The sequence below is a fragment of the Eutrigla gurnardus genome (assembly GCF_963514095.1).
Source record: "Eutrigla gurnardus genome assembly, chromosome: 2".
NCBI classification, from domain to species: Eukaryota; Metazoa; Chordata; class Actinopteri; order Perciformes; family Triglidae; genus Eutrigla; species Eutrigla gurnardus.
The window spans coordinates 3,462,903-3,488,384 of NC_139916.1; the positions used below are offsets into that span (position 1 = coordinate 3,462,903).

Sequence of the window (25,482 nt, forward strand, 5' to 3'; positions counted from 1 at the left end):
GGGTTATGGTGTTACTGTTGTTCCTTTAACGTTTATTTTACTGCAACATTTATCATGTCCTCACTCTTTTTGTTGTTGAATGTCATTGAATGACAAAGCTTTCTGCGTGCACTCTCTGATTACACCCCCCCCCCCCCCTCTCTCTCTCTCTCTCTCCCCCTCTCTCTCTCTCTCAGTTCAATCTGTCTGCAGGAGGACGCGTCTGCAGCGCAGTCAACCATCCTCCTCCGTCTCCTCTCCTCCGTGGCGACAAAGCGCATGAGACAACTTTTGCATTTGATTATTTTGTTTTTATTCTCCTTATTTTGTGCTGTGTGTATTTTTTCCAATATGATCCGAGCGCGTTATAAGAAGCGGGTCGCACACCAGCAGCGTCAAGGTGAGCTAGATTTCTATTGTATATATTTATTTTAAAAAGTTAAAGGCTGCTATTTTGTGAGAAAGTTAATATATTTTGTTATATATCTATATTATCGTCATATTTGTGTCTTTGTTTGCTTTTCGATGGAATTAATTCTCAAATTTACATTACATTCCTAAAAAATATACTATAATAAAAGGCCCAACCCATGATTTTTTTCTTTAACAAAGTATGTCAGTGAATATGTCATGACATATCACGGTTGGATCACCACGGTCATAATTCAGAAATAATAGAGGTAGATAATGTCGAAGTGTCTTTAAGGTTAACTCCAAGAATGCAGCTCGGAGCCCGCTGTGTTAGTCACACAACGTTGCAGAGTGAAGCGTGAAATGAAGGGACATAATTAACCTTCTAGGAGAAGTCATTAGCATCTATCAGTGCCCTGTGTAATGCCAATTATCCTCAACTAGTTGATGAGAATGATTTCAACCATATTAATGTGCCAGTAATAGCAGTAATCCTCAACAGGCAGGGCGAATCTTCCGATTTACATATTTGACTAATTTGTTTTCTTCACTGAACTGATCCCCTCTTCATTCATGACCAAAATAGCTGATGTTTTGTTTAGCTTTTTTTTGCCACAAGGGGTCTATCATAAAAATGATAATAAAAAAAGCAATTTAGATGCAGTTCCATTTTCAAAATAGAAAAAAGAAATACTTATCCGAAGTAGGTTCTTAACTCACAAAAGTGTATTAAAATCGATTCGCCCAAAAACATTCATTGACGCTAAGTATGTTTTGATTCATGAGCAAGTCTGCAGTTATCTGGTAAATACGTATCATTATGCCCTGAAAGTGCTGTGGATACCCCTTAAGCAATTAGTCAATTAAAAAGACGTCTCAAGTTGTGTGAGACAGAAGTGTGATGCATGAATTTTGAAGAAGAACGTTTAAACTTCAAATGAAATCCTCTTATTTTCTGTTTTTCCTTCTGCAGCAGGCCTCGGGTGTTGAACTAAAGGTGGTATCTGTGAAGGATGCGTTGACGATCTCCTCGTTGGTTCCTACGGTTTTCCTCTCTGACATGGAGCTCTCTTTGCAGGCCTCCTCTCCAAACGCATCCAAACTGCTCCACAACACCAGCATCCCGCCCAACGCCACCGGGAATTACACCTACGACCCGTTCACCACGGTCAACCTCTTTGATGTCCTGGGTCCAAAGCGATCTCCCTTCTTCCTCCCCATCACCATCGTTTACCTTCTCATCTTCATCACCGGCCTGTCCGGGAACCTGCTGACGTGCACGGTGATAGCGAAGCACAAGAAGATGCGAAACCCCACCAACCTCTACCTGGTGAGCCTGGCGGCGTCGGACCTCCTGGTGCTGTTGTTCGGGATGCCCCTGGAGGTCTACGACCTTTGGCAGAACTACCCGTTCCCTTTCGGCGAGAGTGGCTGCTACTTCAAGACCTTCCTCTTCGAGACGGTCTGCTTCGCCTCCATCCTCAACGTCACGGCGCTGAGCGTGGAGAGGTACATAGCCGTGGTGCACCCGCTCAAAACACGGTACCTGTCCACCAACCGGCACGCCAAGCGGGTCATCAGCATCGTGTGGGTGGCGTCAATGGTATGCGCCATCCCCAACACCTCACTGCATGGCATCTTCTACCTCCCGGAGAATGTGGAGGAGTCGGCCATATGCACGGTGCTGAAGCCCCTGTGGATCTACAACATGGTCATGCAGATCACCACGGTGTGCTTCTACTTCGTGCCCATGATGGTGATCAGCGTGCTGTACCTGGTGATGGGGCTCCACCTGTGCCGGGAAAGGCGGCAGCCGCGAGGAAACCCGGGCAAACACTGCGGCAGCGTCAGTCGGAGGAAGATCAGCGTGAACGGACGCAGGAGGCAGATCAACAAGATGCTCTGTGAGTTAGAAAACAGTGGTATGCAGTGAAATGTTCCAGCGATCTGAAAGCACTAATCTGTGGTATCGCTGCCAGAACAAATAATGCCAGAGGATCGCCAGTTCTTTTTTATAAATATTTGATATTCTGGAGCTTCTAAGATTTGGTGCTTGGTGCACACTGTAAGGCCAACTTAAATTTGTAAATGAAAGATTTCTCCATCTCTATTTGAGAAGTTTCATTCCCATCACTGAAAAATGATTTCACCAAAAGGTACAATATAATCAGCCACTTCTCATTCTCAGGGCGGAGAATAGTGCCGTGCAGCAAAATGAGGCTGAAAGTCAATGAGTCTTTAGAATGGATTTTTCTGTTAGATGTCTGAAATAGGGATTAACATTCGTTCTACATTATACACGTAAAAAAAGCTTCAAAATTCAGAAGTGGCTAAATGTGATGTCAAAACAGTCACGTTGTGTATCACGTTATCTTTTTTTTTACTTCTGCCAATTGCATTTACTCGTCAAAAATCATAAACGGTGCTCATTTATGAAGATTATCTTACCGAACAAAACGTGTAAAATCTTATTTTCTGCAATAATCCCAACGTCATTTGGCTTTTTCGTCAATGGAACCAGTGCAGCGCTAACTTCTGGGTTGGTCTACAAAAATAATACCGACATTGTTTATTCGGTCTAGTAATTTTAAGTCCAACCATGATGTTTTTCTCTAAAGCTAACTAAGTGGTTTTATTGCCTGAACCTAATATTTTTGATTGAATTAACCCACGTTTGCTGCTACCAAGCACTGGGTTGAAATAATTGGTGGAATTAAATTCCAGTGAGTTTTCTCAAAGGCCCTGAAAACCTTTTTCCTGAATCAGTTTCTTACTATAAATTATAACACGTGAACATAAGTCGTCTGTCGTCTGCAAAGGTTACAGCATTAATTGTCTTTTGGCATGAGATTTACTCTCACAGCAACATCAGCCACCACTCTGGTCCACCACTAGATCATTTATTTCAACTATATGTATGAAGGATAATCCCATTGAGGTTTGAAATCTCTTTTACGAGGGTTCGAGATGGCAGCAACAACACACAAAAACCCAGATAACAGACTTAAACAGCAAAAAGTAAAAAGCAAAACAGAAACAGAAAAACATCAAAAAAATATAAATTAAAACAAATATCTCAACTACTGGAATTATTGACAGACATTCATGGTTCCCAGAAGATGAATCGTATTGACTTTTTTGACATTTTTTAGGTTAACTATTTGGAAAGTTTGCAAAGAAGTTTCATCTTCCCTTCATCGGTGATCTATCACATTTCTCTCTTGCACCATCTTTAGGTGTACATTTTTCTCCCCATATATTTCCTGATTAACCAAATAGTGGCAAAAACTATTAACATTCCCATCAGACTGAGCTGCTCTTTGTGTTTAGTGCTAATCAGGTAATGTTAGCATGCTAACATTAATTTTGTATGCTAACCATCACCATGTTAGCATTGCAGTCCCACGGACTGTCGACTCTTGTTTTCTCTCATCTGGAATTTTTTTGAGAAATATTTGAGATTTGAAACCAAATTTTGGATGCTTTAAGATAAGTACCGACATTACAGCTACAACGAAAAATATTTACCAAGATCTCCCTTTCTTATATCAGTGTTCTCGCATTAAAAGTCATAAACTGGTGAGTTTGGGTCAATCTATGGGGTCAATGTGCTCAAACTCACAGAACTACGTTTGAGCTTCAAGTGGAGATCTAAAAGTTTCCCCAAAACACCAAATGTCTGGCTGATTCTTCATGGAAATGTGTATGAAACAAGCCTATATGGCCTATATATATATATATATATATATATATATATATATATATACATATATAAATATTTCACTCAGTGTGAACATCACGTAGCTTCAGTGAGGATCTGGAACAAGATGATACAGAATGTGATTCTGACAATCGACGTGGAACAAGATGATTCGATGATGTTTGTTGTTGAAGGGTTAGGTACGAATATATCACAGACTCTGTTGTTGGGAAAAGAAGGAAAAAGATGTCAAGTGTTTTCTCACATTTATAAATATCTCTCACGTCATGAAGAGCCATCGAGCTTCCAACAAAACGACGTAGGTTAGCTTGTTGCCATATGCCCATCATCGTAAACAGCCTCCTTCAGCGAGATCACCCTGAGAGCGTTATTCATGAATTATGTAGAGGAGTGGAATTGGTGCTTTATCACCAACATCTGCTGCTCAGTTTTCATTTAGAGTGAAATTACCTCAAGTAGTGAAGGCTTGAAAATAGTCGTTTGGACTTTTTGTTCAGTATTATATTGCAAAAGAATGTATAATGTGACAATATCACAATTTGCGACAATTTCAGCGACATCTTGTTAAAGTAAATGTTAATAATTTGATCCTTTTCATAAAAAAAGGAAAAAAATAGCCACAATGATGCAGAAACGGTGTAGTTTATGAAGTCCCATTAAATATAATATTAATAAGTTTGTTTTTAATGTGTCATCACCTGAAAATAAGTTTTTCTTACCTTACCTGAGCAGTTTGAATCAGGTCATCATGTTTCTACAGAATGGACAAACTTAACACTGATGGGTCCGTTTACTTTTCCCAGGCAGCAACGTTCAAGTCTGAAAAGTGAAGCCAAGACACCTTTCATGCATATTTCTGCATGTAAATATTCTTGGAAAGGAGAAGGCACAGATTTAGTTAAAAAGGACCCTTTTTGCAGCTCTGCAGCGAACTGGTAAAAAAAAAGAAAAAAAAAAAGGTGTCTGTTACACTGCAACTTCTGTTTAAAGTTTGCTTAGCCACCGTAAGCTGTTTGCACCAGGTGAGTCTGTAGAAAGAAAAGAGTGTACTGAAGGGAATATCGATGTTTTATTACCTATTTACTATGTTCAGTTGTCATTAGAGGTCATTTTTTAAGTGTTGTCTCGGTCTAATTTGACTTTCCCTTAAGGGTACTAACAGGAAATGACAATAATAGAGATGTGGGAATGAAAAAGGTTTACCCTGCAACATAAAACATATTTTCTCTCTCTTTGGCCTCCTCCTCCAGCCATCGTGGTGGCGGTGTTCGGAGTCTGCTGGGCGCCGTTCCACATCGAGCGGCTCCTGTGGAGCTCCATCAGCCAGTGGACCGACCTGATGCACAACGTTTACCAGTACGTCCACATCCTGTCGGGCGTCTTCTTCTACCTCAGCTCCGCCGCCAACCCCGTCATCTACAGCCTGCTGTCCACGCGCTTCAGGGAGTGTTTCCGAGAACTGGTTTGCACCCAGACGGAGGACAACAGCTCCGTCAGAGACTCGCCGCCGTTCCCCAAGATTTTGCTGGAGCCCTCCGTCTCGAGTGCCAGAGTTCAGACGGAGGGGAAGGACTCCAACGCCTTCATCCCGTTGCTGTCTCCCAACACGACGCTGAGCATGGACGCCGCCAGCCTCAAATGTACGCGCAAAGACTCGACATGCAAGACCTCCGTGTTCTAACTGAGACTTGATTCATGAGCTGACGAGCGTTGGAGACGACTCTGTCCGTTAAATATGAAGCTTAGCCTTGTATAGAGTCAAAACAGGGAAACAGGGGCGACAAAAAACACCTGCCAGTAGGTCTAAAAGACCAGACGATGAACCACAGACGGTCTATGGTACAAACAAGATCACTGCCATATTTATGCTGGTATTGTAAGCATTGGCGTAGCAGCTACAGTGTTAGCAAAGCTAACTCCGATCAAGATACGAAAACAAGCATTTTAAAAGTTATTGGATTGTCTTCTTGCAGGCAGACCGAACAAACCATGACTTTTTTACAAATTGGCGTCATAATGGAGTTAGTTTGGCATCCTTTTTATCCGTTAATTGCAACTCAAATACAACAAAATAGTTAATTTGGGGTTCACACCGCTGTAGTAAACCAGCCGATGTGCGTATTCACAGTGAATACAGCTCTGGGTGATGTCATGAACTTGGTTTCCCGGCATATCTGGGACTTCACAAAGTCGAGGTTAGCCCCATCTCCTCATGCACAAGTGACGCAAATACACATAAAAATGTACTTTGTGTTTGGATTTTCCTGTCCTTTGTGAATAAAAAGAATATATATACACACAGTATATACAAACAACTGAATGTATCCAGTTAAACGTGGTCGAGGTTATGCTAACCCATCATTTTAAACCATACATCCATTAACACAAGCTGTCCCCTTGTTTCCAGCCTTTATGCTAAGCTAAGCTCAACTTATTTTCGTCGTTCATCACATGCCATTAAAGAGCTTGCATGTGAACTTTTGAACTGTTCGTTGCTATGGATAATATTGTTCAACAGTGCCTGCGTATTCCACCAGCTGTCTTATTCGGTTACTGCTGTATGCCTTAGAGGGTGAAAGTGGGACAATCAAAACACGTACTTGATTGTTTTTCATTTTGGAAAGTGGATGTGGTAGCAGGTCAAGTACTTCTTCTCCGTGTTTCAGTGGCACTTGTGAACAAAGAATGTAATGCTTTTTCTTTCCCTTATCTCGTATTGTCTCTTGATGCACGATTTGATTGATTGATCAGCTCTTGTTCACTGTGATTGCAATGATAAAAAAAAAAAAAAAATGATTATGGCTTTTGTGCAGTGGCTGGTTTGAAATAAATGTGTAAGCCACATGTCGCAATTTTAAAAATGAATTGAATGAATTTGAACTATTCTTCTCTTTTTACCATTTCTTTATGCGACTGAAATAAGAATACACAGCGTTTAATTCATCAAGGTGATTGCAGTATTGTGGGTTTTCTTATCTTATCTTATAAAATAGCAGAGATTCAGGGCTATACTTTGCACATTGGTAAAGTTCTATTTCAGTTTTACACTACTTTCTTGACGCACGATTGCATTTTGCCTCCCACAATCCATCAGAATGAATCTACGGACGGATGAAGTGGATACAGTAGATTTATTTTTTCACATTGCCTCAATTTCTCTCGACGACACCTGGTGCTGCAAGATTTTCAATATCTCTTCCATTTCCATCGCATCTTCTTCAGACACGCAATCATAGAGGAAAAGGTAAAACATCGACATTTGCCTTTAAGAGTAGTTTTGTAAACACCTGAGACTGACATTTCCCTGCAGCAGCAAAGAGTGATTCATATTAATGATAGCGGTCGAGACAAAGTGGAGTCCGTTTTTAGGGATTAAACAGCAATCTGTTCTTAATCGCCTTTTATTGGGGAGCCAAAATATTTTGCATCTTCACGAAAGGTTCCTAAATCAGCAGTTACACAACCGTGGTGGCATTTGAATAAAATTGAATATTTATGCGCGTCATTAAAATGACCTGGTTCCACCACAAGCATTAGTTCAGAGTGACACAAAGACATTAAATATGTTTTCTCCCCGCCGAACCAACAGCATGATGAATATGTATGATTGCTCAGCAATCATGGTCAGTGCATTGAGGAATGAAATCTATGTAAATACTCATGTAAATGATCACAACGGGAGTCCGTCGGGAGCCGATGTTCTGCTTATTCTCTCGTGAAAAACTGAAGGACAGAAGAGACCGAGAAAAAAAAGGAAGGAAGGAAAAAAAACACTGCATCACCTTAACGTGTAAGTTCAGTTAGGAGGCGCGATGAAGGACAGTCATATACATCATTCAGCAGAGAAAGTAATTAATATTCTGTGCCAGACATTATACATAATGGCTGTCCCTCCATGTGCTCTCTGTAAATCAAGAGCACAATCCCAGCTTTTATTGCCAAAATGACCCCAATATTATCATTTGGTCGATCAAAATTCACAGCCTCCATTTCTTAGTATCCCAAGGACACACATTGTCTTTTTGGGTGCAGGCGTCGCCGCGGGTTCAGCTCGAGAAGGTCGGCCTGCGAGCTATCCGGACCACATTGTACGTGTTCAGTCCCGGGGCATCGAACCCGGGAGACGAACCGCGCTTGTCAAACGTGTAGAAGTTGAATAATTGGCCATCTTGGGCTTCCAGGGACACCGAGGCCGTGCCGACTCGCAAAACACAAGGGTACTCTTTTTCGAAAACCACCCTGAAGACCCGGTCGACCAGGTAGTTGAGCTTTATCGTCCTGTACTTTTCTGGGATCAGCTCTTCGATCTGAGGTCCAAACTGTTGCATGATCAGAACTCCGTCCGGACCGGCTTTTATCTCGTAGAAGGTGATGTTGCCGTAAGTGAAGAAGCCGATGTACGGTTCTGGGTTCGGTGGAGGATGGAGGACTTTATCAGCCTCCCTGAAGGCTTTTTCTATGGCTGGTATGATGTAGTTGTAGGCCTTGCTGACCAAGTCCTGGTTCTGGGACCGGCTGCCGGCCATCAGCACCACCAGGCCGAGCTTCAGTCTGGGCACCAGGGAGAAGGTGGCGGAGTAGCCGTCCAGATCGCCATCTTTACGCACCATCTCGTAGCCCATGAGCTCGTTCACCTCCCACGGTGTCCCGGTGCGGTTGGCGAAGTAGTCCTTATCGCACCGGAACAGCGGGGTCAGCATGATCTTCAGCGAGTCCGGCTCGAGCATCTTGCGGTGGTAAGCGCCCAGCAGCATCATGGCGAGCTTGGCCAAGTCCGCGGCCGTGGAGAACATCTGACCCGAAGGCCGGTACCAGCCCAGGTCGTAGAGCGGCGCCGGCTTCCCGTTGGAGTACACGCCCACAGCCATCTGACCCTGGAGCCCCGGGGTGATGTCGAAGCCGGTGTCCTCCATCCCCAGCCGGTCCAGGATGTTATCCGCGATCCACCGCTGGTAGTCGACGGCGGCCACTCGCTCGGCCATCACGTGGGCCAGCAGCGAGAAGGCGAGGTTGCTGTAGTGACATCTGGGAGGAAGCAAGTGACAAGAGATGGAGAGGATCAAACATCCGGTTGTTGACGGAGACAATAAGAAAAATAAGCTATTTTACATGTTGAAACTTGGACACTTTTCTTGAAGAAGTAGTATTTTATGAATTATGCTTGAGTTTAGTAGTCATTTTTAGGAGCCAAAACCATGTTTTTTTTTTTGCTAACCCTAATGTTTGGTAGCATTTATTGTTTTTTTTTTACACTTTTTAAACGGTTTATAACCTGCAAGATGACGTGGTTATGATTACATTTATTGTGCTGTATTGAGATACTATAAGCCAGGCGATAAATTATAAATCTAATATTAGCAGGACATTATATTATACAATTTGGAAAGGGCATATACAGTAAGATAAACGTGCACATATCTTGGCGAATCAAAAAAAAAAAATATCTGAGTTAAAACCTGCATGTAGGTTATTAACTAAAAATCGATACATTGTTTTTTGAGAATACAGTGTTAAAAACAGGATGTAGTGGATATTTCCTTCCACCCGTATTAATCAGGTTGTCAAGGTGCTGCTGGCTGGTATGTCTCTGTTCACGGTGCAGACATTGAATGTTCTCAATACAACTTCTGAAAGGAAAAGCAGCACATTTCATAAAATAAATTACACATAAATATGTTGTTGCCGGCCAACGATGGAGGCCCTTCATGCATTTCCATACAATTGACTATTCACCAGTTTGCATAGCAACAATGTACTCAGAGTGAAATACTGGAATCAACAAAGCAGAACGAATCTTACTTGGTGCCCGGGTCTGCCACGAGGACATCATCCTGCAACAGATTGATTGCAGATTGTGTTTTGCCTTTCCAGAGCAGACTCGTGGCCCTGAGCCTCCTGGGTAGGCCTGCGTGAGCAGATGGAAACAACTTAAAAGGAGTAAATAGCGGTACATACATCAAGAGGTATTGTATTTCTATGCACAAGGCTTCTTCTTCTACTGTATCCTGCTCAAAGAAAAGGAAAAGAAATCTCATCTGCTGGTTATGTGACGAGCAGGTTCAGGGAGTCAGTTCAGCTGTCTGAACGCCGTTATAATGTTCAGGCTGAATACCTTGGTGATAAACAGACACAGGTTGGAAATATCAAGATTCATGATTCGCCTCGCCTCAGGCGTTTCCTCTTGTCTTTTTTTTTTTATTCATTACGTGGAGGGAAGTTTGACAAATTGAAAAGCTTCTCCAGATAAACAAATGGCTGTTTGAGCGTGACAACTCGTTTGCTGTGTCGCTATACGACTCCTGCCTGATAAATATATCAGCTCAGATGCTGATGTTTAATTTCTCTGTTGCAGGCATCCATACAATTTTTCTCATTAAAAACTATTGTAGATCATTTTTTTTAATGTTTTTTGTAATTTGTTGTACCTCGGCTGCAGTTCATATCAGCTATAGCAGAAGACAAACAAGTGAAAAAAAGTTTTTCCTTCACAACCAGCTCAGATTTTGATTGTTTGGCGTCGTATAAAATTACAGAAAATAGTCAAATAAAAAGATTATTCCCATTGCAATTCCCTTTGTCTGACCCACAGTCCAAAAACCATTTAATATTTAATGTAATTAAGATACCAGATGCAATATATTTATATAAATATATAACTGTTGTATAATAACATTGGTTATTTAGACTGATTGTTTCAGCTCTAAAATCAATAAGAGAAAATTCCTCTTTATTAGAATCCTCAGAAATAAATCAATAATTAAAGTTGCCCTCTGTAACCCCGTGTGTGTTTGGACCTGAGAGCTGGCTGGCCATCCTGCGCAGCGTCACGGAGGAGGAGCGGATCTGAACCTCCCCGCTGTCCAGAAATATCAGGCCGTCCGTCACGTACTTCAGCTCGGAGTCTCGCGTCTTCCCCAGAGGGTTCTTGATGGTGAAGTTCTCCACGTATTTTTCCAGAGGGTCGTCCAGGGAGCCAATCTTCCCGTCCTCCCACAGTTTGTACAGCATCAAGGTGGGGAAGATCTTCGATAGGCTCGCAATCCTGAGAGACAAGATAATAGGGCAACGTGATGGTTTTTTAAATCTGACGAAAACATGTATTTCTTTGTTGGCATACTGACTACAAAACCTCTTGTTCCTCATCCTCCCTGCTTTGTTTTTCCTTTTGCTTTCCATCAATTCCCACCTCAACCAGAGCCATATTAAAATACATGTAATGCAATTAAAATCATTAGATTTGAGCCAATAGCAACATGTATATTGCAACAATCCAGCTTACCTTAAAGACTGGAAACTGGTTATGTGCTGGACTATTTCTCATGTAAAACTCAATATGACTACAAAACTTCAGAGAGCAAATTAGTGTAGTTCCAAAAAAATGTTAAACTATTTTCCTTTAAATTAAACAGATTATTCTACATTGAAAAGTAAACGTTTTTGTACCTGGCAGTTCAATATCTTTAATGTTGTATTTTCCTCAGGTAAATTGCTCATGCAAATGAGGTGTTACTACAAAATCTGTATTATGTTTAATGGGGCTAACTAGGAAAAAAAACAAGAACGAAAATGGAGGATAAAACAATTGCAAACCACATTGGGTTTTTTTTGTACTTTATTGTGAAACAATCACAGTATATATTAAGTTTGGAAGTGCTAAAATAAGTACATTTGTTGTGTAACTTTAGTTGGGTTTACCAGTTAACCCTTTAAAGTACTATAATTATGACAGGCTGCCTGGTGCTTTTTGTCTTTTTTTTTTATAAATAAATGTGTAGGAAAATGTCTTTTTTTTCAGGAGAAATGTCTGAGAATGAGAAAATCTGGCAAGTATTTGTCATTAAATGTTATAAATACTTATAGATAGAGAATCTCTGACCCACAGCTGTACTTTATATTCTATATATTCTCCTCTGGCAGGCAGGATACAAAAACATTAAACACCGGAATCTCCTCATCTCCCGATGCATCCGAAAAACCACCTCCCATTGCATCATGGCTGTTTCATGATTTATCAACCAACGATCTACACCTGATTCTTTCCGTTTCGGTTGCTGCTCACAACGTTCTTACTCATCAGAGGCTGGGCACTTTGCACATCCAGTTACTGGTAAAAAAACACCGTAAAATCATGTCTTAGATGCTGAAATGCTCCCGTTGAGGGTTGCAAGTAAATCAATGTGTCCCTTTCATCTCCTGCCCTCCGAGCGGTTACTCTAGCCCCCTTTGTAGAGATACTCATCTGACGTCCAGGGGTAACATGATCGCCATCATGCTGCGACATCAATTATACATCAGTCAGATCTACAGTATGCCGGCTGCAGAATATTTATGTCCGGAGCTTCTGTGCCCATTACAATGAATTAAAGTGATGTAATACGTCTCATCCCGTAATGAAAACACATCGTCCTCCTCTGCGACGGCACAAGAGGCAACGTGTTTTATGTTTTACACCTCGGCAACAGAATCGATAAAAGAAAGAGTGATAACCACCGACGGAGATTTAACTGGTACTGAGAAGAGTTTCATCAAAGAGTGGCTGATGAGTAATAATCAGGACCAAGGAACTACTGAACCAGGAAATACAGACGTGTCACAGCACCGCCGGTGGGATGATTTGAAAGAAGGAGATGTGGAGATATGGAGACCTTTGGTATAGACTGATACCTTTGCTATAGACTGAGACCTTTGCTATAGACTGATACCTTTGCTATAGACTGAGACCTTTGCTATAGACTGATACCTTTGCTATAGACTGAGACCTTTGGTATAGACTGAGACCTTTGCTATAGACTGAGACCTTTGGTATAGACTGAGACCATTGCTATAGACTGATACCTTTGCTATAGACTGATACCGTTGGTATAGACTGATACCTTTGCTATAGACTGAGACCTTTGCTATAGACTGATACCTTTGCTATAGACTGAGGCCTTTGCTTTAGACTGAGACTTTTGCTATAGACTGAGGCCTTTGCTTTAGACTGAGACTTTTGCTATAGACTGAGACCTTTGCTATAGACTGAGGCCTTTGCTATAGACCGATTCCTTTGCTATAGACTGATACCTTTGCTATAGACTGAGGCCTTTGCTTTAGACTGAGACTTTTGCTATAGACTGAGGCCTTTGCTTTAGACTGAGACTTTTGCTATAGACTGAGACCTGTGCTATAGACTGAGACCTTTGCTACAGACTGAGACCTTTGCTATAAACTGATTCCTTTGACATAGACTGAGACATTTGCCATAGACTGAGACCTTTGTTACATAGACTGTTGCCATATACTAAGACCTTTTCTATAGATTGAGACCTTTGATATAAACTGAAACCTTTGCTATAGACAGACTCTTGATCTCTGTATGTTGCTGCTCTCACCTGTAAATTGTGTACTCATTCGGGGGGCCTGAGAGAGGATCACTGCCATTCCTTTTTCCAAAGTTGCCGGTCCACAAAACGGTGTCATTTAAGATGACGATGGCCGATAGAGATGGAAGGCTGATGGGATTGACGCTCTGCCGAAGCAAAATGTCCACCTGTAAGAGACAGAGCAAGAAAGTGAGGAGTTTATTATGAAAATGTCTCTGGTTTACATGGACGTATGTGTAGACTATGTTATATAAAGTAACCTTGGGGAAGACAGGCTAGCTTTTCCCCTCTGCTGTCGACTGCTGAAGGTGTATGACAAATGTGCACACTAGCACTTTCGTGGCTGGTGTCCCTCTCCTCTAGACATAACAAGAATACATGCTGAATATATAAATGCTGAATATGTCACCTGCCCCATCACTAGCTCTGTCATTATGCTCTTCACTACCTTTCTGGAGTGCAGCTCATAACCATAATTCAAATGCTTGCCACATTTCAGATGAAATGTCAGCAGTTCTATCATCATGGTTTCATTTGAATATGTTTCAGTATTTCACAAAAATATTAGAGAAATATATATATATATATATTGTTGCATGTTGGTGGTTCGCTGCTTTGAAGAGCTAAAAAACAACCACACAAGATAATATTCATGTCATTGCTCTTTGTATGTATTAATATATGAACTTTACTTTCTCCAATTATTTTTCCATTTTGTGTCCTTTTACTTTGACACGGATGCCCTATTAATTCTGATATGAAACCCTGGAGCAATTCATTTGATGTCCCACTTTCCGTAAAAACATTAGTTTAATGAGCACCGAATCCAAATTATGTTGCCATCTTGAAGAGGGGAGATTAAATCTGGAGGTGAACCTAATTTTTCTGCAAAACGAATGAAGAACATTTTTCACAGTAATGCATATTAAATCGTTTGTACGTTTGACTTTAATTTTCCATTTTGCTTTAAGTGTCTTTCTCAGCACAAGCCACTGCAAACAGTAATTTAACCACAAGTGCTTTAAATGAATGAGTCAAAAGAAGTTAATCTATTCTGGTTAAGCCCTCATGACACATGTACCTGCAAGTCTGTATTCTCAGATTCCTTTATGGGTGGTTCAGGTGTCAATATATTTCATTGCTTGGTGTTGATCAATCGGGAACACTGCTGCTCCCCCAGCTCGGTTTATCATCCACTATCTATAATCTCCTTCTGTCGACGGCAACGCCATTTGGCGTGAAGGATTAACCACGGCCGGCTTGTAAAAGTTCCTCAGACAGAAACCAGACCTCAGGTCCAAGTCGGCACCTGATGGACGGCTCCTCTCACCTTTTCCAGAGCCTCTTTCAGACCGGGGATCGGGTGCTCGAGCTGCAGAGGCTCGGGGAAGCGAGGACACATCATCTCTGATTTGGCATTGCCACCCGTCCCGTCATCTGGGCCGGTGGGTGGGAAATGAGAAAAAGGAGAAAGAAGAAGCCAATGATAGAGCGAAGGAAGCGTAAGGGATAAAAAGGCCAGCGTAGAGGCGATGTAATTGGCTGGCCTGGGGCTTCATTATTTCCTGCTGCTTCTTGATAAACCCCATTGATCTTACGGGATACAATCAGACAGGATGTTCCCACTGTGAACTTGTGATACGTTGTTTGAATGTCTTTCATCGTAGCCTCGGGCCACCGCTTGCCTTTCATTCTAAAGGAGTAATATACATGACAAACGTGTGTTTTGGAATAAAAAAAAGAAGATGCATCAGTGTACATTAGTATATATGAATGGAAGGCCGTGGGGCTCTGCCTTTCCCATTAATAATGTCACCTGATGTTACTCTATATACATTCATGTAGAGATTATACACAAGGAGTGTGTGTTTTTTATAGAATAAAGCCTTTTTTGGTGCCGGGTAAGGTGATGTACTTATGTGTCAACCTAGTTCAACCAAACTTTCTGGTTCAAATAAGTTGGCTCCTTACAGACCGTTTTAATTTCTAAGACAGTATGTGTATTTAAAAGTTAGAGAAGGTCTAAGGTGGCAGATTGACGTGAAATATATGAATTTTTGAGACCTTTTTTAATCCAGGAAAATCAGTGTGAACGTCAGACTTTTAAATCTGCTACCATCTGTAGATTAAAACTTAAATCTCAATGAAATTTGCCCCTTGAACGTCTTATGATGCTAACCATCATATACCCCCCCATCCCCGCGCTAGCACAACCAGTGTGGGCTAATATCTTAGCAAGCTAATGTTTCATCTCATTATTCCAAGATAAAGATCGTATGATTGAGAGCCGGTTTTATCTCCTAATTACAAGATCGATATCTCCTTAGCGAAGAGAAAATAATCTATTGATTATCAACGTTGCAGTGGGAGGTTGTGGGCCGTCAGATCAGATAAGAGGACATCCAGAGTTTCAGTTGAGAGCTAACGGCTATGAATGTAATTAATCAGGAAGAATTTACAATTATTGGATGTCAGAGGTTCAAGATTTCACACATTTTTTTTAATGGTGTTCATTCATTTTAAAGGATCCATTGCTTTCAAGTCACAAGAAAGGTCAAGTCTTTCTTACATTTAAGTAAAATCCTACCTGGCAATAGTTTGGGCAGCTGATATTGCCAGAAGAAGCATCCCGTCATGGCCAGCGACAGAACGAGGAAGAACACCAAACCCAGCTGGGTCCACTTCACCTTCATCTTCTTGGTTTTGGTGATTCCCTCGAAGCTAACGGCGGCGGGAGGAGCCGGAGGAGCCGCAGCCGGAGTTGACTAGAACAAGCACACAAACATGAGATTAGACTGTAACATTCATGGATTACACCCACCGGATATATTCTCCTCCATGTCACCAGATTTGAGTCCAGAAGTCTGAAAGTTCCCTACACGAGGGAACCCCTGAACGCTACTCACCACCTGATGCTTCGCAGGCCGGAGCAGCTACGACCGGATTACCACAGAATCAACATCCCGAACACCGACTCGGAGTTAGCTCTCCGCCACGGCAGCGACGCCTGCGCTCCGAAGGCAGTAAATGGCGTCCCGTGGAGGTTTTTTTCCCGAGCAGGAGAAAGGCACGGACATGGACTCCCATCTCTGATTTATCAAGCGACTGCGCTGTAATCCCGCGGGCCATCGGCAACTCGCGTCGCTCACAATTCAATTTCCTCCCCTGCAGCCTACAGGCTGTTGACATCATAATCCCCCCGATTTACTCCACCAAAGCGGCCGGGGGGGGGGGTCTTAATCCCTAATCCCTGTGAATCAATTCACTTCAGTACAGCCTTTCGCCTCGTGCCACCAAGCTGACAAAGATGGCACCCGATCAGCTGACAGGAGTCAAGATGGGGGGGGATATCGCGCCTTTTTAGCCAGAGCATGAGCAGGATAGTACAATCTCTAGACTGTGGATCAGCTGAGCGAGGGGGGTGAGGGAGAATTCGGGACGTCCGGGGGAATGTGGATAATGACCGAGGAGGCACTGCTGTCAACAACACTCAAACCGCCGCCGGCTAACACGCCAAACATATTCATTTGTAACCATTAAATCTACAAAACGATTTACATACAGAAGTACATTATGTATTATACAGGTACGTACATTCCTAGTTTACGTCCACTCCCCCATTAAATCCAGAATATAAACCTCGTTCACACACGTGTTTGCAAAATGTAAGGTGCTAACAGACGAAGTGGAAAGGCGTTAATAGACAGCAGGATTCTACAGAGCCAAGAAAGAAAACGACCAATCAGAGCAGAGGAGCTGAGATCAACTTGTGAATTCAGATCTCATATAATTCACTTAAAACATGTTTCTGAAAAACAGCAATGCAGTAACAGAATCTTGATTCATATTTGAGTTTGACAGTTTGATCTGAATTCAGCTGCATTAGAGACTCCTGATTGGTTGTTTTCTTTCAGTTAGAGACTCCTGATTGGTTGTTTTCTTTCAGTTAGAGACTCCTGATTGGTCTTTTTTTTTGGGGGGGGGGGTATGTCAGAATCTTGCAAATATTTATTAGGAGACTAAGTGGCCCTTTTCAACATAATACACACAAGTATCTTTTACGTGCCGTGTCTCATATACTACTGCCATGATATATACAATAGTTATTTTTTATAAAAGTTACCCACCGCAGCTTTAAAGTTGAATGTATTTAATTTATTGATTAGACAGGAACCCATTGAGCGCCTGAAACCTCCTGAAAGGTGAAAGTCTACAAAGAAATAAAGCAGTAGGGAATCTTGTTATTCCATCTAGAACTGGCTTTTAAATTGAATTCCCAGAAAATATCACATCTATGAGTTTCCCGATTTGAAAAATGACACATTTGATCTACTTCTCCTGGCCTTAAAAAAAATCTTGGCATCAAATCCATCACAGGGTACATCCAGTGATCCAGTCGTTCCTTTGCTCAGCTTATTCACAAGATATTAATGGTCGAAAAGCAGCTCAGTAATGCTTTCTGATGATTATAGGTATCATGATGTGATGTGGGAAAATTAAGTGTGAAAGCAAGCGGCGGCCGTGGCGGCTGATCCCGGTTGCATAACCTGGTGATAGCTGGAGAGCACGGCAGCTGGACACACACACACACACACACACACACACACACACACACACACACACACACACACACACACACACACACACACACACAGCAGTTTCCTCTGTGTGTGGTCTAATACACTTTTTTTGTTTTAGTATATTTGCAGTGAGATTACATTGATTTGTCAGATGAATTGGTGCATGTTTGTGTGTGTGTGTGTAGTAGGCATGTAAGTGTGTGAGAGGGTGTTTTTTTGTTTACCGGAGCTTGAACCCCGTCCACGGAGGTTTCTATCAGGACTTTGCTCCCCACCTTGCCCATGGTTTCGCTGCACCGACTGTAATGCAAAACAAACAAAGAAAACGTATTCATAGCTTTTTTTCACAGTATTTGCTTTTCTGCTCCTGCATCCTGTAAGACGGCAGGTTTGCTGTCAGAAGAAGGTGTTTGTCATGCGTTTCTGTAACGCTGCTCTCCACCGGTGTGGAAGTGGAGCAGGAGGAGGAGGAGGAGGAGGGAGGAAGCACGTCGGACAGCTCTGATATATAACAAGCTGGCGTAATAGAAACATCAACAGCATCCTATGACTCACATCAAGCTCGTAACCAAATTTATAGGCAGTAAGAATGTTCAACTTCTCCGTTGTGGAAGTGGACTCCCCAAAACATATTAGTGACGTGAATGTACTCATCGTGGATCAAGCGGTGAAAGGATGTAACCATATTTGGACATGCAGAGGAGCAACGGGTGAATCTGATTCAAACAAGAGACGACTTTGCTGTATCTGTGTTACGGCTGTGCTGTTTTTGTGTGGAGCTCTCGGGAAAGACGATTGGTGGACGGTCGGGCGGCCTGCTGCTACACGATTGGTGGACGGTCGGGCGGCCTGCTGCTACACGATTGGTGGACGGTCGGGCGGCCTGCTGCTACACGATTGGAGGACTGGTTCCCAGACTGGCGCTGGATTGGCTGGCTCACCAGGTCCCCAGCTTCAAAAAGCTCCCTAGACGGCGGCGTTATACTCATCGTCACCTTCTCCCAACCAGCCACATCATTTGCGAATGCTCAGATATTGAAGTATAGGCTGTATAGGGAGGTTAGCAGTGGCGGCGCCAGAGTATTTTTTCTGGTTCAACTACGGTGGGGCTAACTCATACGGCGGTGGGGCTCAAATCAATGCCAGAATTTCAATGTGAATATATAACAACACCCTCCCACAGCTATAAACACGCACACACAGTGAGAGAGAGAGACAGAGACAGCGAAACGTGAATAGTTATGTTAACAGCACAGCAAGTGGATGGATCCGAGCAGGCACGTTCTCAACCAAATATTCTAGCCAGCTGTATGTGTCAAACCAGGCAGCATTGAAAGATCTCTGCTGGTTACCTATTAGCCTTGAAGGGTAATTTTTCCTGATGGGGCACAGCGGTCCATCCCCGGGTCGTGGGCTAATGTCGGTGGTAGCATTAGCATCATGGCCAGTGTCCGTGCCCGCAGTGGTTGGCTGTGGCTGGCCATGCCAGCCCCTTTCCTCGTCCTCCTGCTCCATCTCCTCCTCTTCTTGCTCACCTTCGTCCGGCCGAGCCTTGCACAGGAAAGACGCAGGACCCGAGTGGTCATCTTCCCCTGCAGGTGTCAACGGTGCGTCCGTAGTTTTATCCTTTTATCCTCACTTAACGTGAGTGACTATAAGCCACTAACGCGAACTGCTAGAGCCAGGTAGCTTACAAACTAGTAGCCTGCTGTCTCTGTGTCGAGCATACACTAAAAGCGGGCTCACATGAGTGACGTTTACGTACGGACAGTACAGTCTGTAAATGAACCCAGATCAGTAACAGTTGTCATTGCAGCTGCCTGAATGCCGTTACGACGTGGTGGTGCTGTTGGACTCCCCACTTTTCTTGGTTATTTTGTTGTTGTTTTTTTCTTGGTGGTTTTATGGTAGGGCTAATGGTAGGGCTAACACAATTCTCGATGGGGCTAACGCCCAACCAAGCCCCACCCTGGCGCCGCCGCTGGAGGTTAGAGTTCTTCCTTTCATGAAGTTTTGATGGGTCAGATTGATCCTTCCTCAGTTAGTTTGTTATTTTGGCCTTGGTCCACCCTGAAGGTAACCTTAGTTTCCATGTGGAACATGTAATCGATGGGGCGTAACAATCCGGTTCGATCCGGCTTCTGGTGTTGAAGCCGTTGATGTTAGCTTCTATAATAAAACTTTATAGTGTTAAAGTCAGTTACTAAGGTAAAGCACAGCCGTCTATTTGACTTGAAATGGAACCATAATTTACTGAATGACCATCATGCTGGATTGAAGACATTATTTTGTTGCCTTAAACTAACTTCCTGTGAAGACGGACGTTCATTTTGAAAAAAAACACATTTTCCATTGATGCTCGAGGGAAACGAGTGTCATTTTTTACCGATACAGATTATTTCCTAAAATCTGTAATTTTTCAAAAATAGTGATGGTAATGAAAAATCTTTGTAAAAAAAAAAAAACTTTAAATATTTAAAGAAAATTAAACACAAAGTTTAAACCTGCCTTTATTCTGTGTTTAGATTTCTGTTGCGGTTCCATATTTAATAAAATAATGACTCATCTCAGAAAACCTTTTATACCACTGAGGATGATTCATGGTGATGTCTATTTAATTATTTATTACTCTATGAAGCTTAAGTGCCATTAATATGAGATAGTGATGAATTTAGGGCAGACAGACATGAAGAGGATTTGGTAAATACCGGTGCCACCTGGCTCTGAAAACTCTCCCGCAGTGTCTTTTGGCGGACAGCAGGTGGCGCTGTTTTTGTTGCACGACCTCCTTGAACCTTTGTTGTGTTGTTTTAAACGTTTGGTGACTTGTGTTGCAGCTGTGTGACACAAATACATTGATTTTATCAACGAATGGAAAAGCAGCGCTTTTCACGCTATACGTTTCCATTCTGCCATGCTGGCTTCTTGAGTCCCATTGGTTTCCACGGTTAACGTGACAGGGCACAACCCATTTTACCCGTTATGGCACAAATATGACAAACTTACCAATGACTGAAAACACCCATGATCTGTACTTATATTTTTAAAAAGTAATGGATGAACTTCTGTTGTGTTTAGCAAATATTGTGAAAGTATGTCTTTCTTTAGTAAAGCTTTCAGCCTTCAGGAGGTTTTCATCGTCTGCATCGAACGATGAAAACCTTCAGGAGGTTTTCATCGTCTGCATCGAACTGAACCTTTGACACTGTAAAACGTGTTACTATTGATTTATTTTTACCAAAGCTACACAGATGTTTGCCTTTGACAAACTTTTAAATATTTAAGGAAGCGGATTCTAACCTTCAGCTTTCTTTCATTCACACCTGAACAAAACAAGGCCGTTGAGATTTGACTATTTTTCTTTATGTTTCCCTGATTCAAAGGTGAAGTTATTTGTCAGATTAAATTCCAGGCGTTCATCAATTGAATGCAGGCGATGCATCACAACAGATTGCATGAATGTTGTTTTCTAATGAGAAAACACCCACGAGTAGCAAAGAGGAGAATGTTTCCCATTAAATTCTGCCTACAAATGCAAAAATAAGATGTGATCTACAAGCCAAGGCTTCCACACCATTTAACTTTCCCATCAAACATTCAGCACCAAGCTGAAGCCTGACCTCGGTAGTTTAGTCTGCTAATGAGCCAAAAATCAGCTGCTGTAGAGACCTTTCTGGGCTGCCGACTACTTCACGGATCATTCACGAGTTGTAACTGATCCTGATACATTATGTCATGTAAATCGTACATTAATCAAAAGAAAAGAAGCAGCGCTGTGCTAATGCTAACATTGGAAGTAGCCTGTTAGCATTCACATTCGTCAAATACAGACGCTTTGTCTGATACCAATGAACAAAGTTAGCTGGAGTGAATTTGAGTTTTCCATGTTACGTTGTTTACGTTTGTAAAAATGATTGTGTTGAAGTCCAGTAAACATCGTAAAGTTTATGTTCGCGATTCAAGTTTCAAGTCTTCTTCAACACAGCATGATGCTCATTTGGTGAACTATGGTCCCATTTTAAGCTGATGTCAGCCCAATAAATCACGTTTTGACGGGGCGTTGGACGTGAGAAAAATAATTAATCAAATCGATGATTTAGTCGGAGTCCTGTCCTGCTGGATCATCATCAATAACCTCCGTTAATGTAATCCTCGCACCGCCTCGTTATGTAGGAGAACACATCACATTGATTAGTGTTAATACATCTGCTGCAGTGACCCACATTCTGTCGGAGATCATTACAATTTCAATTCCATCAATGTATAGTCGTAATCCGGGCGGTGTTGTGACCCGCCGAGGAGGGAGTCTTTGGGCGTCTCACCAGTCGATCCAGAATCAGTTTTTGATATAAAATTGATTTTCGATTCAAAACATTTCATGAATCAAAATTGATTTTTGAATTTGGACGTGCTTCAGGATCTTCTCCAGTCCTCTGTGAGCTAATAAAAGCAGTGTGGCAAATTATGGCATGACAGCATGAGATTTTATATATATATATATATATATATACACACACATATACATATATATATGTATATATATATGCATATATATATATATACATATATATATGTATACATATATACACATATATATATACATATATATATGTATATATATATATACATATATATATATATACACATATATATATACATATATATATACACATATATATATACATATATATATGTATATATATATATATACATCTCATATATATATATATACATACATACATACATACATACATACATACATATATATATATATATATATATACATATACACACACACACACACACACATTATATATAAACACTAAATATATCAATAAATAAACATCTAAGACCAAAAATGACATTAATTAAATTAATAAAAATAGTAATAAAAATTACATCGCTTTTTGGAAGCTATGAATCTATTTAGAAAAAAAATTTAAATTGTGATTTTTACATGATTTATTTTGCCACCTACTTGTCTCGTTATATATTAAGACATGCGTAGCGTTTATATGGTCTTTGCTGCAAAATGAAAAACATGTGACTGACAAGGTTTCTATCTAAATATTTATAGTTTAAAGAGTGCACATTGTGTTACGTCATCACCTATTTCATGTTTAATTATGCAGTTTAAAAAAAAATCTCAGCCAATCGTTAACCTCAGAGTTGCTCACTAGATACTCAGTAAAGTGTTAATCAGATATGATGAGACTGTAAGGTAAAAACAAATTAAAAACTTTAAAAACATCAAGTTCCTTTCCAAATGTAAACACTTCATTTGTTGCCTTGTTGCATTCGGCTGGTGTGCAACGATAAACAGCAGAAATCAATCAAATGAATAGTCTTTTAAAGATGCAAGCAGCTTCTCACCATGAAGTCGATAATAAAAGGAAGAACATTTGTGAATGAAGTGATGCGCCACAGAATCAAGGCTGCAGTAAAAACATGTTACGTAAGCCGCGTTGACTCAAGCATCTCTTTTCTAGGCCAACAAAACATCCTACAGTTCATTGATTGATTCCTTGAACACTTACCTCGGCTTCTCGATCTAGCGAATGCCTCCGTATCTCTCTCTCTCTCCTCTGACTGTTTTTATTGAAACAGCGAGACGGAAAATGTTCTGCTTTTGTTGCGTCTGCGTTTGGGAGCTCGGAGCCGGATCCCGACAGATGTTAGTATCATGGCTACGGCTAAATCCTGCTCGTATGAAACCCAGCGTTCTGGATTAACCATCACAGCCAACGGTCACATCTGCCATGTGGCTCAAAACTGTGTGTGTGTGTGTGTGTGTGTGTGTGTGTGTGTGTGTGTGTGTTTTCATGGTGGTTTTAAGAGGACAAGTTCACTTGCCAACTGCTGATGGTTGAGCTGAAAATAGTTTTGACCAAATCATGACAGGCTGTTAATGAGGTTATGGGTTTTTTGTATTTTTTATTCATGCATCCTCTAATAAACAATAGTTCCTAAAGACCGGGTCAGAATCCACGAGTTTATTCTGGTCGCCAGATAAAGTTTGCAGAATTTCTTTTTGCAAAAGTCCTTTATTTAACATTTATATCTGCAGTACACATTTGAGCCACACGAGGGAGCCTTGGTAATGTCATGAAGCAGAGAGAAAGCCAGACTAAATTATTAAAATTGAGTAAATTCAGGAGTATCGATCTTCCGTACGGTGATGGATTTCAGAGTGAAAGAGGACAGACGTACATTCGTGATATCATTGGTTAAAAACGTGATGTGACCACGCATCGTATTATATTTCCCAGGAAGAAAAAGAATATTGAAATATGACGATATACAATACATTATATGCTATGAACTATAAAATACTAAGATTTCTTGTTTTCTTGTTGCTCAAATAAATACATGCCTAATGGTGTGTGTGTGTGTGTGTGTGTGTGTGTGTGTGTGTGTGTGTGTGTGTTTAAGAAGCCTTCGCCTCGTGAACTTGAAGCAGCATTTCTTTTTCTTCTTCACACCCACAGAAAAAGAAATTGGCAGAAGCTGAAACTAAAAGTCGTTAAGTGCTCTCGGGGCAATTAAACGTCAGTTTAAGTGAACAATATGAAGAAGCTCTAACAGATCCACAGACATATAATCAACTACTTTGATCATCAAAAGTCATTTTTCATCAGAAATTAATTAAATATGCAGCTTGTTATATAAAGGTTTTATATAAAGCTACAGTGATCTCCAGCTGTTGTGTTGCTAATACAACATCAAAGCTCATTGATCATTATGAATTAAGTTCATGTTAACATGATTAATAGTTGTTTCTTGTATGAGGGACCATGGAGGTGTCCTCGTAGCATTCTTATTAATATGAATTTATCTGCCTTCAAGCATGCCGGTGTGCAGCCACTTTTAAAGAAGCCAAACCTTGACCCCTCTATTCTCTCTAACTTCAGGCCTATTTCCAAGCTACCCTTCCTGTCTAAAGTCCTTGAGCGAGAAGTCTATGTCCAGCTGCAATCCTTTTTAAACAATAACAACATCTATGAGAAATTCCAGTCTGGCTTTAGAACAGCACTGAGACTGCTCTCCTGAGAGTGCTTAACGACCTGCTCCTAGCCGCTGACTCAGGTAGCCCTGTGATCCTGGTGCTTTTAGACCTTACAGCAGCCTTTGACACGGTGGATCATAGGATCCTGCTGTCTCGGCTAGAGCATCACGTAGGCATCAAAGGCACAGCCTTGAAGTTCTTCCAGTCCTACCTGGCCAACAGGAGCTTCTCTGTACAGCTTGGTGATTCCATCTCGTCTGCTGCCCCCCTCACCTGCGGGGTACCTCAAGGCTCCATACTAGGCCCCATTCTCTTTCTGTTGTACGTTCTACCCCTAGGGGAAATCCTAATCAACCACAACATCTCCTTCCACTGTTATGCAGATGATGTCCAGCTGTATCTCCCCCTCAGGGTTGATGGGCA

The 25,482-nt window shown here is 41.5% G+C and overlaps 2 protein-coding genes across 3 annotated transcripts; one reads left to right on the top strand and one right to left on the bottom strand.

Moving 5' to 3' along the window:
- The first annotated feature begins 288 nt into the window (after window positions 1-288).
- On the top strand, window positions 289-6,924 carry nmur3 (neuromedin U receptor 3). The gene is made up of 3 exons (XM_084021630.1): window positions 289-379; window positions 1,364-2,294; window positions 5,362-6,924. The coding sequence occupies exons 2-3, from the start codon at window positions 1,451-1,453 to the stop codon at window positions 5,790-5,792; spliced, it is 1,275 nt and encodes a 424-aa protein (XP_083877756.1). The 5' UTR covers window positions 289-379; window positions 1,364-1,450; the 3' UTR covers window positions 5,793-6,924.
- Window positions 6,925-7,216: 292 nt separating this feature from the next.
- Window positions 7,217-23,748, bottom strand: lactbl1b (lactamase, beta-like 1b). Of its 2 annotated transcripts, XM_084023150.1 has the most exons (8): window positions 23,591-23,748; window positions 18,278-18,353; window positions 16,061-16,238; window positions 14,804-14,910; window positions 13,483-13,640; window positions 10,906-11,153; window positions 9,911-10,016; window positions 7,217-9,136 (listed from the first exon to the last, which is right to left on the bottom strand). In XM_084023150.1, exons 2-8 carry the CDS (start codon window positions 18,335-18,337, stop codon window positions 8,158-8,160), a joined length of 1,836 nt encoding a protein of 611 aa, XP_083879276.1. In that variant the 5' UTR covers window positions 18,338-18,353; window positions 23,591-23,748; the 3' UTR covers window positions 7,217-8,157. The 2 variants fall into 2 exon arrangements, with proteins under 2 accessions (XP_083879276.1, XP_083879277.1); XM_084023151.1 differs by lacking the exons at window positions 18,278-18,353; window positions 23,591-23,748 and adding an exon at window positions 16,380-16,720.
- Between the last annotated feature and the right edge of the window lie 1,734 nt (window positions 23,749-25,482).

Excerpts from the sequence above, each read along its gene's own strand:
- nmur3 (XM_084021630.1), top strand. The coding sequence starts at position 1,451 with ATGGAGCTCTCTTTGCAGGCCTCCTCTCCAAACGCATCCAAACTGCTC. Across the intron at positions 2,295-5,361 it reads GCAGATCAACAAGATGCTCT|CCATCGTGGTGGCGGTGTTC; the intron begins GTGAGTTAGAAA and ends CTCCTCCTCCAG.
- lactbl1b (XM_084023150.1), bottom strand. The coding sequence starts at position 18,337 with ATGGGCAAGGTGGGGAGCAAAGTCCTGATAGAAACCTCCGTGGACGGG. Across the intron at positions 16,239-18,277 it reads TGGACGGGGTTCAAGCTCCG|TCAACTCCGGCTGCGGCTCC; the intron begins GTAAACAAAAAA and ends TGCTTGTTCTAG. Across the intron at positions 14,911-16,060 it reads GCTGCCCAAACTATTGCCAG|ATGACGGGACGGGTGGCAAT; the intron begins GTAGGATTTTAC and ends CCACCGGCCCAG.